Genomic DNA, 12,439 nt, shown 5'->3' with positions numbered 1-12,439 from the left:
GTTCCCAGGCCAGTGTGGAGGTGTAATCTCTCCACCTAATCCTGGGTCTTCCCCGAGGCCTCCTCCCAGCTGGACGTGCCTGAAACACCTCCCTAGGGAGGCGGCCAGGGGCCTCCTTACCAGATGCCCAAACCACCTCAATTGACTCCTTTCGATGCTAAGGAGCAGAGGCTCTACTCCGAGCTCCTCACGGATGACTGAGCTCCTCACTCTATCTCTAAGGGAGAAGCCCGCCACCCTTCTGAGGAAGCCCATTTCGGCCGCTTGTACTCGCGACCTAGTTCTTTCAGTCATGACCCAGCCTTCATGACCATAGGTGAGGGTAGGAACAAAACTTGACCGGTAGATCGAGAGCTTTGCCTTCCGGCTCAGCTCTCTTTTCGTGACAACGGTGCGATAGAGCGAGTGCAATACCGCCTCCACTGCCCCAATTCTCCGGCCAACCTCCCGCTCCATTGTCCCCTCACTCATGAACAAGACCCAGAGGTACTTGAACTCCTTCACTTGGGGCAATACCTCCTTCCCTACCTGGAGTACGCACTCCATTGGTTTCCTGCTGCAAATCCAAACAATAAAGCAAAAAAAAAAAAATCAGGATTGCAGAGTACGGGAGATATTATCGAAACCCTGTTATCGTTGCATCGTGTCGCTTCTGGTCAGGACACGGTGTAAGCTACAAGCTACTTTTTAGAAAAGTAGGTTGATGTACTACAAGCAATTAACAAAAAAGTAGCTAACAACACTGAAGCTATTGAAGGAAGAATAATGTAGCTATGTTAATAATATAACTATAAAAATATATTATTTAATTCTACTACTAATCTACTTCTACCCATGGTCTCAAGTGAATCTTACAACAAATCAAATCTAAACAAATCAATTCTCTAAAATTATGGGGATGGTTTAGGTAAGCGCATTAAATTTCTGTCTATGTTTGCTCGGCTGCTGCCTGCGCAATACAATATGTCAAAAAGCAATGTTGGGTTTTATCATGTTACATAATTTTTAGCTTTGTACTGGAAAAGCATCAAGTCAAGTCATTTTTATTTGTATAGCGCCTTTCACAACACGCATCGTTTCAAAGCAGTTTTACAGAAGATCAGCATTAACAGAAGATAAAACTGTAATGTCTATAATGTCTATGAGTCATCATTGTGTAGTTTGATAAAATACGATTGTGAATTGTGTTTAAAAATAAGTAATTAAATAATAATTGTATTTATAACTCCAGTGAGCAAGCCGAAGGTGACTGTGACAAGGAACACAAAACTCCATAAGATATTGGTTAATTGAGAAAAATAACCTTGGGAGATACCAGACTCACTGTGGGGGCCAGTTCCCCTTGGCCACCACCAAGATGCCACTGCTGGGCCCTTGAGCAAGGCACTTAACTCCAGGTTGCTCCGGGGGGATTGTCCCTGTAATAAGTGCACTGTAAGTCGCTTTGGATAAAAGCGTCTGCCAAATGCATAAATGTAAATGTTCTTATTAAACAGATTATTTATGAAGATATATGAGTAATGTGACCAAGCAGTTTAAAATGTAAATAAATATGCCTTAATAAATTATTAAAATATGGTTAACAGAGGAGATTAGAGCGAAAGTGTGCAATGAGAAATCCCTTTCTCTCTCTCTTCATCCTCCTCCTCTTCTTTCTTCCTCCAATGGCTGGTACAAATCGGCTCACTTATAGTCTTTCTACAAGGCAGTAACAAATTGCATGATGCATAATGGCAGTAAGGCTACAAGTACACAGTACATGAACTGTAACCAGATGATCTATTATTATTTAGACAGGTCTATGAGTAGTTCAATATTGATGCCAATCATTTTAATTGTGTTCTGTGTGCGTTTGTTCAGTTTCCAGGCAAAAGATGTTGAAAGAGCCCCTAATGATCACATTGCGCACATTGAAGTTATATGCTTTTATTGCATCACTTTCATTAATCTCTATGACTGAGCATCAACTTATTGCAATATCTGTCTTACTAAAGCCATAAATATTTCTTTAATTAAATTTGGTAATACATTTCGACCCCACAACAAGGTTACAAACAACTTTTTGTTTGTCAGTATTTCCACCTTATTTTAATTTCAAGAAGATAAACTCCTGGCCAAACCTTCGAGTGATCTATGTGCTGGTTTATTTACATAGTAAAATAATAAGCGATGTAAGTTAAGATAATCGTTAAAGCTTATGTTGCAACGTTATCGGGAAACCCAGCCATGGTCTATATTGTTCTGTTTAGTTAAAAGAACTATCAAATGGAATGTTGGGCCCATATCTTTACTTATCACTATAACACAACACCTGAACTTTATATTATCAGTTGGATCAGATTTTTTTATGGTGTTATAACTAATTTGGTTCAGTTTACTTTCTCACACACAAACAAACTCTTTCCTGACCTCTGTAACCATGACACATTTTCCTAAGACTGAAGGAAGGAAGGAAGGAAGGAAGTGAGACAGAAAAGCAGGAACAAAATTTCTCAATGCCCAGCTTTGCATAGCAGGTCAGGTCCAGCTGGTCCATTATTAATGTTAAGACACCCTCCGTTGCAAAAAACTTCAAGGGATGCAGAACAAAGGTGTATTAGAATTGTAGTGTTTTTAGATCAGGTTCATGTTCTAGAAATTTAATCTGTTCAACAATATCAGTGAAATGTATTGTGGCAGGGCGGAGGGCAGGGCTGGGTTGAGATTATACAGACCCGGTCCCTTATCAGGCTAATTAAGCCTCCGAGAGGGATAAAGGACCGGGTGTGTATAATCACAACCCGGCCCCGCCCTCCCACATGTATTTAGTATGCAGCCTAAATGGGAAGTCTTATGAATATATTTACACTAAACACATTTCCCATTTATATATACACACAGAGGAACAAGTCAAAATTATGTCTGTGATACTTACAGTATGTAAATGGTAGCTGAGATATATTACTGTAAAAAAATATACATAAAAAGTAACTTGCTGTAATTGTCCCATACATTTTTATATTTTAAGAAAACACATTAGTTTGTTATTTTTTTAATGGAACATGGCAAAAATAGGGGAACTAGAGCATGACATATAGTGATTATGTATAGTAAAACATCGAAGTAAAAGGTTACACAATGACACATGCAATGACAAATACTTTCACCTCTGTGAGCAGTGATGGGGATGCAAACAATGGATACGCAAACAGCAGTGCAATGTCACAAAAAATACAATTCACAAAAAATACAATTCACTCCTGTTGTCAGCTGTTTTTGTTTTGTGTTTTAAATCTTGTTTATCTGTTGTGTCAACCCAAGCATTTAAATGAGACAAATTACAATATAGTGATGTGTGTTTCTGTTAAAATAATGTCCAGAATTATTCACAAGATATGTCTGGGTCAAGATAGTCTATGTTTGTTTGTCATACATCACCTGACAATCAGACCTTGATGTCTGAGTGTAATTTTGCAATTCAAACAGCACATAAAATGCTATTTGAAAGGGAAACTTGGTTCTTCTGGTAGTAATAATAATAATATAAAAATAAATAACAAAAAGTCCTTTACTGCCTGATAAAGCTAATGTAAAAAAGAAAACATGCATCATTCTGAAACAGGCTTAATGAAACTAGATGTTACAACTGACCCCATACCATGTTACCACTGACCAAGCGATCTGGGCCAATTGTAACATTTCACTTGCTTGTCATTATGTAGAATATCTTCAAATAGTTACATGGTGGAAATGTTGTCGTAAGTGTCTCTCATGTAGTCGTAAATTGGCAGCACCTGTTGCAAATGAATGAGTTCAGGTGGCTTTGTCACTGCAAGTCGCTACCAGTGTGAATATAACTTTTGTCAGTAACTTGGTTTCTATTTCTCTGGTTTCCAAACATCATTGGTACAAATTCCCACTCCAAATAGCTGTGTAAAATTGTGACACATTGTGTCTCTAAGAAAACAAGTTCATATGTTTGCATACACAGAACCGTCTTGAAAATAAATGATTTCACTTGTTTAGAGAAAGTTTTTGCATTAGAGTGACAAATTTATATTTATAGTCATTTTAGAATTAGTATTACATAAAAGAAGGAATAAACTGAATTACATACCTAAGTTAAAGTATATAGAGTACATAGTTATTTTTTACAGTACATTCAATGAAATGCATTTGTAATGATTTACCTCATTTTTATTCGGATCTTCCTCTGAAAAAAAAAAAAGTGATTTAACTTGGATTTGGAAGACTATAAACCATTAAAATGAATATTGAAAAACAAAGAAATAAAACTTTCTTGATGAAGTGATTGTGTTTTAATTCAATGCATTATATTAAGGGGTTTTTGGAGAGATTTGTGAAGAAAGATTTACCGCTGTCAGAGAACTCATCCCATTCTTGCTCGTTGCTAAGAGTGCATTTATTCATGGCATTCATGTGAAAACATTTAAAAAAGAACAGAAAAGAGAAACTTTTCATTAATAAATTAATCTGTTTAAAATCCAACTGACATTCACGACCATTGAGAGGTAGAAATAAATACAGACAGAACAACAACACAAAGCTATTATTTGTTCATTTTAACTGGCTTACCAGACCACATTCTGTATTTCACCTGTATCTGAAAGAGATATCAAAGATAATTTCTTCATATATTTGGTCCTAATTACTGTAATTACATATCATATCATCAAGAAGGTAAATTAATATGCATTGCTAAATATGACGAATTACAAACATTACGTTCCTAATTCATGTTGAAGGTAAGAAAACATCATGGTTACTGTTGTAACCTCCTTTCCCCGAGGGAAAGAACGAGACGTTGTGTCGAATGAAGTGACACAAGGGGTCTTCCTGGGATGCCAAACATACCTCTGAACCTGAGAAAAGGCCAATGTCAAGTTGGCAGACAGAATTTGCATGCCCCGTCCCGGACATACGGGTATAAAGGGAAGCGTGGCAGCGAGTGCCAGTCAGGATTTTGCACTGAGGAGCTGAAAATAAGGTACAGCCGTTTACAGTGGTAGGTCTAGTGCTGTGGCAGGAGGGACATAACGTCTCGTTCCTTCCCTCAGGGAACGGAGGTTACAACAGTAACCATGCCGTTCCCCTTCTGTTACTCACTCAACGTTGTGTTGAATGAAGTGACACAAGGGGTCCCATATAAAAACGCTGCAGAGACAGGTGCAAGCAGGCTACTGCGTGCTAGAGGCAACTGTGTCGGCTGCACGTAGCCCTCCCCAACGCCCCCAAAGAGGTGTCACATACAGACCTTAGGTTTGCCACACCCCTGAGGGGGCGAACAGGCGCTAAATGACTAGCATGGGAGTAAGCCCGGCAGCACGCCTTTTCTCTCACTATGTCTCTCACATAGGACATGAAGCGGCTGGGGCTATGAAATGCGTCGGGTAAGGCGGTCTTTCCCAGTCCTATTCTTTCAGAGGGAAAAGACCCTGCAGAGGCCACACCCTGCCCAGTCTAGGGGGAGGTAACATGTGGCAAATACACCACAAGGGTTGTGAAGCCGTACGTGGGAAATGGCGCGGTGGTAGATCCAGCCTAATGAGGGGGGACTCTACAAGAACGGCGACCGGGGCAGCGGGGCTGCCCAATGGAACGCGGGTCCACCGACAGGGACCGTACCGCAGGAAATACATCACAGGGAGTTTGCCTGAAAAGGGAACTAAGCCCATGGAGCCCGACCCCAGTACAGAGCAACTGTGACTCGTAGTAGGTCTGGTCCCTGAAGGGGGTTGTAGGAACCTTGGAAATCGTGCCTTGTCAACATTGCGCATCTCGACCATGTTCAGCCAGAGGTGACACTCCAATGGCCACCACGAGGGTGGTCCTCTTCAGCTCGTCATGCACTTCCGGGAAGGACGGAACCGGGGGGGCTTGGCTATGAGCGGTGCCCTGACACGAGGAACCGATGGAGTAGCCGTGAGGGGGGGGTGAAGGTTTCCAGTCCAGCCTCGCGCTCACGGCAGCCCGGGAAAACATAGCGGACATCTGCGCGTCAGCCTCAGACTGGGCGAGCAGACCCGAAGTTGGCAGCCCAGACGAGTCATCAGCATCAGACACCGCTGTGACGCTCTCCGATGCAGCGGCGATGTCGTCATCCAATTCCGGGGGCTCAAGGGAGAATGCCGGCTGGCCACAAGGCGAGCCGCACTCATCCCAAGCTCGGACGGAAGCAAGCAAGCGTGCCAGGGGGCGGGTGGTTCGTAGGGATTTACCCGGCGAAACCGAATCCGTCATCATCCCCAAATCGCCTTCATCGCCAGCCGGGTCATCCTCAATCCCGTGGGAAGGAACGAACGATGCAGGGTATGGCTAAAGTCGCGACCCCAATGTTGCCATGGCTATGTTCTCGCACTGAGAACATGAACCATTCATAAAACGCTGCCTGCGTGTGATCGCAGCCCAGGCACGCGAGGCAGCTTTTATGACCATCAGAAGAGGAGAGAAATCAACTGCATCCAGGAACTACACAGAGGCGGAAAGACATCTGTAGAGTTTTGGAACCGGGGTACCTGTTGTTTAGCCGCAGGGGGACGCCATCGGCGAGCAGGCGGGGCGTGCTAGTTTGGCGGCACCGCGGCAACATGTGCCATCTGCTTCTTCACCGCCGAAAGCTGCTGGGCGAAAGGAGAGAAATCAGCCGCATCCAGGAACTATAAAGAGGCGGAAAGACATCTTTAAATAGACGCATCCTGAAAAGGATGTTCAATGCCTGCTGTGTATTGCTCTTTTATGAGTGGGAACTCAAACTCTTTAAGAAGGAAATAAACTCTTTTTAGGAGGAGAAACACTCTTTCAGGCAATGAAAGCGCTGTCGAAGCGCCCAGGAGCGTAGACTGCACAGTGTGCAGAGAGAGAGAACGCCAGCTGGAAACGCGCCGTAGATCCAACAGCAGTGCTTATCGCCAGTAGAGGTGAGTGGAACAGTGGTGAACTCAGCTTGCTGTTGCACAACCGTTTGGCTCCGAAGAAAAATTCTGACTGGCACTCGCTGCCCTGCTTCCAGGGCGGGGCATGCAAATTCTGTCTGCCAACTTGACATTGGCCTTTTTTCTCAGGTTTAGAGGTACGTTTGGTGTCCCAGGAAGACCTCTTGTGTCACTTCATTCAACACAACATCGAGTGAGTGACAGAAAGGGAATCAGAATTATGAAACATTAATAAATAAAATGGCAATAAATAAATAAAGTCCTAAATTAACCAATTACATGTCTGTTAACATCTATGAATCATATTTTAGTGTTTCATGGTCCTTTAAGGAGTATACAATGAATACCTTCATATATCATTTCTGTTTCTCTGATCTCCATGTCATTTTCCAAAGATCTGTTGATTAGAAATACATCAGTGTCCAAAACTATATATTCAGATTTATAACTCTATATTCAGATTTATAAATCTATATTCAGATTTATAACTCTATATTCAGATTTATAAAATATATTCAGATTTATAGCTCTATATTCAGATTTATTGCTCTATATTCAGATTTATAACTCTATATTCAGATTTATAACTCTATATTCAGATTTGTAACTCTATATTCAGATTTATAACTCTATATTCAGATTTATAAAATATATTCAGATTTATAACTCTATATTCAGATTTGTAACTCTATATTCAGATTTATAACTCTATATTCAGATTTATAAATCTATATTCAGATTTATAATATATATTCAGATTTATAACTCTATATTCAGATTTATAAAATATATTCAGATTTATAACTCTATATTCAGATTTGTAACTCTATATTCAGATTTAAAAAATATATTCAGATTTATAAGTCTATATTCAGATTTATAAAATATATTCAGATTTATAAGTCTATATTCAGATTTATAAAATATATTCAGATTTATAACTCTATATTCAGATTTATAAAATATATTCAGATTTATAACTCTATATTCAGATTTATAACTCTATATTCAGATTTATAAAATATATTCAGATTTATAAGTCTATATTCAGATTTATAAAATATATTCAGATTTATAACTCTATATTCAGATTTATAACTCTATATTCAGATTTATAAAATATATTCAGATTTATAACTCTATATTCAGATTTATAACTCTATATTCAGATTTATAAAATATATATTCAGATTTAAAACTCTATATTCAGATTTATAAAATATATTCAGATTTATAAGTCTATATTCAGATTTATAAAATATATTCAGATTTATAAGTCTATATTCAGATTTATAAAATATATTCAGATTTATAACTCTATATTCAGATTTATAAAATATATTCAGATTTATAAAATATATTCAGATTTATAACTCTATATTCAGATTTATAACTCTATATTCAGATTTATAAAATATATTCAGATTTATAAGTCTATATTCAGATTTATAAAATATATTCAGATTTATAACTCTATATTCAGATTTATAACTCTATATTCAGATTTATAAAATATATTCAGATTTATAACTCTATATTCAGATTTATAACTCTATATTCAGATTTATAAAATATATTCAGATTTAAAACTCTATATTCAGATTTATAAAATATATTCAGATTTATAAGTCTATATTCAGATTTATAAAATATATTCAGATTTATAAGTCTATATTCAGATTTATAAAATATATTCAGATTTATAACTCTATATTCAGATTTATAAAATATATTCAGATTTATAACTCTATATTCAGATTTATAATTTATATTCACATTTATAAATCTATATTCAGATTTATAAATCTATATTCAGATTTATAAAATATATTCAGATTTGTAACTCTATATTCAGATTTATAACTATATGATAATTATACATTGGTATTTACACCTATTTATTTTGATTTATAAATAGATATTCACGTTTAATATAATTTTTTACTTTTTTGCCCCCATAAAACTTATATAATATAATATGATATGATATGATATGATATAATATAACTAATCTCGAACAGACCTTTCACTATTGAATCCAGGGCATTCTATTACTGTAAAGAGAAAAGAGAAGATATTTTGTGTATTTAGTGCAAATAGAACTGTGTACATTGATTGCCAGTGTGAGAGGAAGTGATCAGTACTACCTCTCTTTCGGATCATTGCCAAAATACCCAGAGACAGACAGAGGAGCAACACTATGCCAGAACACACAAGCACAATTTTCACTTCCTCAGAGCTGCTGTTAGACGCCACTGTTAGATGTCAAAGACAACCACACATTAGAATAAGAGAAAACAAACTACATTTTGTCCAATGTGATTTTGATTTATATATTTTTTAGCCTAGTTCAGCTATCGTCTCAGACTGATTAAATGAAATAAAACCATAATAAAAAGAATCCAGATGTCACTCCATGGGAAGTTTACAGAAAATGCTTTTGGGAAGTTGACAACATATATTAACTAAGAGACAACATGGAGCATTTTTAGTAAAAAATTTAAAATAAAATTCATACTGCTGGACAATTTAAAATGAACTAGTGAAGACAAAAGTTGTTTAAAAAAATAAATAAAATAATAATAATAATAATAATAATAATAATAAAAACTTGTTTCAGGACATGAGCATTTGTAACAGGACCTAACTTATACGTTCCTTTTTGATGTTGAAAAAGAGTCACTTGTTGATCTGTTACAGTTTCCAATGTGTCAACCATTCCATTCTAAACGCATTAACCCTTTGAAAATTTTAAATCCAAATGATTATTTTCAGCACATATACTTGCAAAGAGCATTCACATCTTCACTTATCTAGTCTACATCAAAACTGTGCATATTCCCAAGGGGAGTTTACCGATTTTGTTAATTAAGATCACCCAATCAGGAGCATTTACTGACGAATGACAGATCAATACCTCTTTAAAGACATACAATATATTGTAAACAGTCAGCTCCCATTCTTACCAGTTATCTGAAGATTGGCTTCATTACTTCCATAGAGTCTCATTCCAGGATGAGGAAGAATACTTAACAACAAAACACAGCTGTATGTTCCAGCATCCTCCATCTGGACCTTTCTGAGGGTGAATGTTGTCTTCATCTTCTGTTTGTCCCAAATACTGACTTCAACAGCCTTTCCGTCTTTGATGAGATATGCCAAATTCAGATTCTTGGACTGGTTTGTGTTTAAAGTGTGTGATGATGTACACATAAAGTTAACATCACTTCCCTCTGTTACCTCAGACTCAAGCAAACGTATCTGTGCCCGAATCAACGATTCTGTGAAGAGAAAGAGAACTTGGATATATGGATAAATGATTTTGCTTGTCCTTAATTAATTATTAAATACAAATCAATCCAAAGCAATAACAATCAGAAAACAAAATCTAAATATGACAGATTTGTCTCTCATTAAAGAGGAGTATATACAAAATTGCATAAATTGTGTAAGAGTGTGAAGAAATGCTAAATATCTGAAAATATTGAACATGATGCTTTTTAATTTTTTGTAAAATGTCTTCTCCAAATCTACAAATCTCCTCCTCACTCACAAATGTATGTAGAAGTGTCGTACATCTTACCGATCACATTTATGAAGATGTAATTATCACCATATCCCTTTACATTGGTTGTTTCCAACTTCTCTTCTGAGAACACACAGCTGTAGTTGCCTGAATGCTCCATTTGTATTCCTTCTATTCTAAAGTTGATGTCTTCTTGATTGCGTTGTTTTTTTGAATCTATAGCTTTACCATTTTTACACAGATATAAATAAACTGACTTTACTGAATAACCAAATGTGCTGCATGTAAGCTCCAGTTTACCACCTTCGAGTACCTCTGTATTATGAATGTAAAGTTTTGCTTCATGGATCTTTTGACCTATTGTGGAGAGAAGTATTTGTAAGATGTGGATGGCCCTATTTGCTCATCTTGATAGATAAAATAACTGCAATTGTCCATTTAAACTATTCAATTGGGTAAAATTCAAACATACCTTGACTCTGAAGGAATACACTTACTGAGATGACTGAAAAAAAATATATATTATCATAATAAAAAACAAATCACCAATAAAATGTTAAATTAAACATGGGTCAAATGATTTATTGTAGTGATATATAGATGAGTTTATTATAGATATATATTTAGTAACACTTACCTGCAAGTAGAAACATTGAAGCCATGTCAGCTTTGGAGCAAGTGTCGTATTATTGAGTCATTGCACTCTAAACAGAATGAGGAACTGCTCGCACTGAAAGGTCTGTAAGAGTTATGTTGTGAATGTGTCGTGATGACGATATAAAAGGTGTTATGAAGACAGGAACTGGTATATACATAGATGTATTTATATATGATTGGTCTACATACCTGTATATTTGCACATTAAGGAAGGTTTATTGTATTCCATCAGTGTTTTTTTGATTGGCCTGTTAAGAGAGTTATTATAGTCTCCCATAATCACATTATGTACAGTATATTTCCACACCTCACCAGATATAAATTGTTTAGTTTAGGCCAGTTTATACTTCTGCGTCCAATCTACAGTATGCTGTAGGCTCTGTGTAGTGGCCAGCGCAGTGTTTTGCATTTATAGGTCTGCATTGGTGTGTTTGTATCGTTCAGACAGTTCCCAGACTAAATGCTAGTGTGTTGAGAGAAAATGCCATCATTTCTGAAGTAATTATACATTTCATAAATAAACAAAAGTGATGAAAGTCGTGGATTCAAAAGTATTGTATTCATCAAAGTATATGAACATGCAGAGAGAAAATAAATCAGGCACATATACTGCATGCTTGCTCTTAAGTAACTTAAGTAACTAATAATGAATAAATATTGTGGCATATTCGTATGAAAAAAAAAATTACATTATTCAAAGTGCTTTAGACTGTGTCTCATTCACCCATTCATTCATACACCAATGGCGGCAGAGCTGCCATGCAAGGTGCTAGCCTGCCATTGGGAGCAACTTGGGATTCAGTGTCTTGCCCAAGGACACTTCAGCATGTGGGCCAGGATTCAAACCACCAAACCTGCGATTAGTGGCCGACCCGCTCTACCACCTGAGCCACAGCCACCCGCGTAGTAAGCAGTATATTGTATTCAGAGGAAAACCATTGTAATGGATTCTACACTGAAAACACGTTAACCATAAAAACATCTAAATGACCTGGTTGTAAATTCTCATTTTAAGTTGACCACTTTTTACAGTGTATGCAAATGTATCATTCCAGTACTCTTAAAGCTTGGGTCTAAGGTCTAATGCCAAAAGATGTGTTGGTTAGCAACAGTTCTGAGGTCTTTCACCAGCTGAAGTCTCAATAGAAGCACTGGGTGAAGTGAGAACGGTGTGTGTTTTCAGGTCAAGCAAAGACAGATCTGAAAGACAGGGAGGGAGACGCAGTCACCCTTAATATATTCAGCCCTATTGTGTGGAGTCAATGCACCATACTGAACTGGGGAAAGTGGGGGAAAGAAAGAGGGGACAAAAAGGAGAAAGAAG

General features: G+C 37.1%; 1 protein-coding gene across 1 annotated transcript; it reads right to left on the bottom strand.

Annotated features, from left to right (window-relative positions):
- Positions 1-2,988: 2,988 nt before the first annotated feature.
- LOC127661354 (uncharacterized) lies at positions 2,989-11,157 on the bottom strand. Its single transcript, XM_052152001.1, has 11 exons — positions 11,096-11,157; positions 10,931-10,963; positions 10,516-10,815; positions 9,899-10,213; positions 9,080-9,187; positions 8,956-8,986; positions 7,280-7,329; positions 4,576-4,603; positions 4,356-4,390; positions 4,170-4,192; positions 2,989-3,773 (listed from the first exon to the last, which is right to left on the bottom strand). Exons 1-11 carry the CDS (start codon positions 11,118-11,120, stop codon positions 3,717-3,719), a joined length of 1,005 nt encoding a protein of 334 aa, XP_052007961.1. The 5' UTR covers positions 11,121-11,157; the 3' UTR covers positions 2,989-3,716.
- Between the last annotated feature and the right edge of the window lie 1,282 nt (positions 11,158-12,439).

Source organism: Xyrauchen texanus, chromosome 21 (assembly GCF_025860055.1).
Source record: "Xyrauchen texanus isolate HMW12.3.18 chromosome 21, RBS_HiC_50CHRs, whole genome shotgun sequence".
Lineage (NCBI taxonomy): Eukaryota > Metazoa > Chordata > Actinopteri > Cypriniformes > Catostomidae > Xyrauchen > Xyrauchen texanus.
Note: the sequence above shows the minus strand (reverse complement) of the source record. Positions and strands in the feature narration are given on the sequence as shown.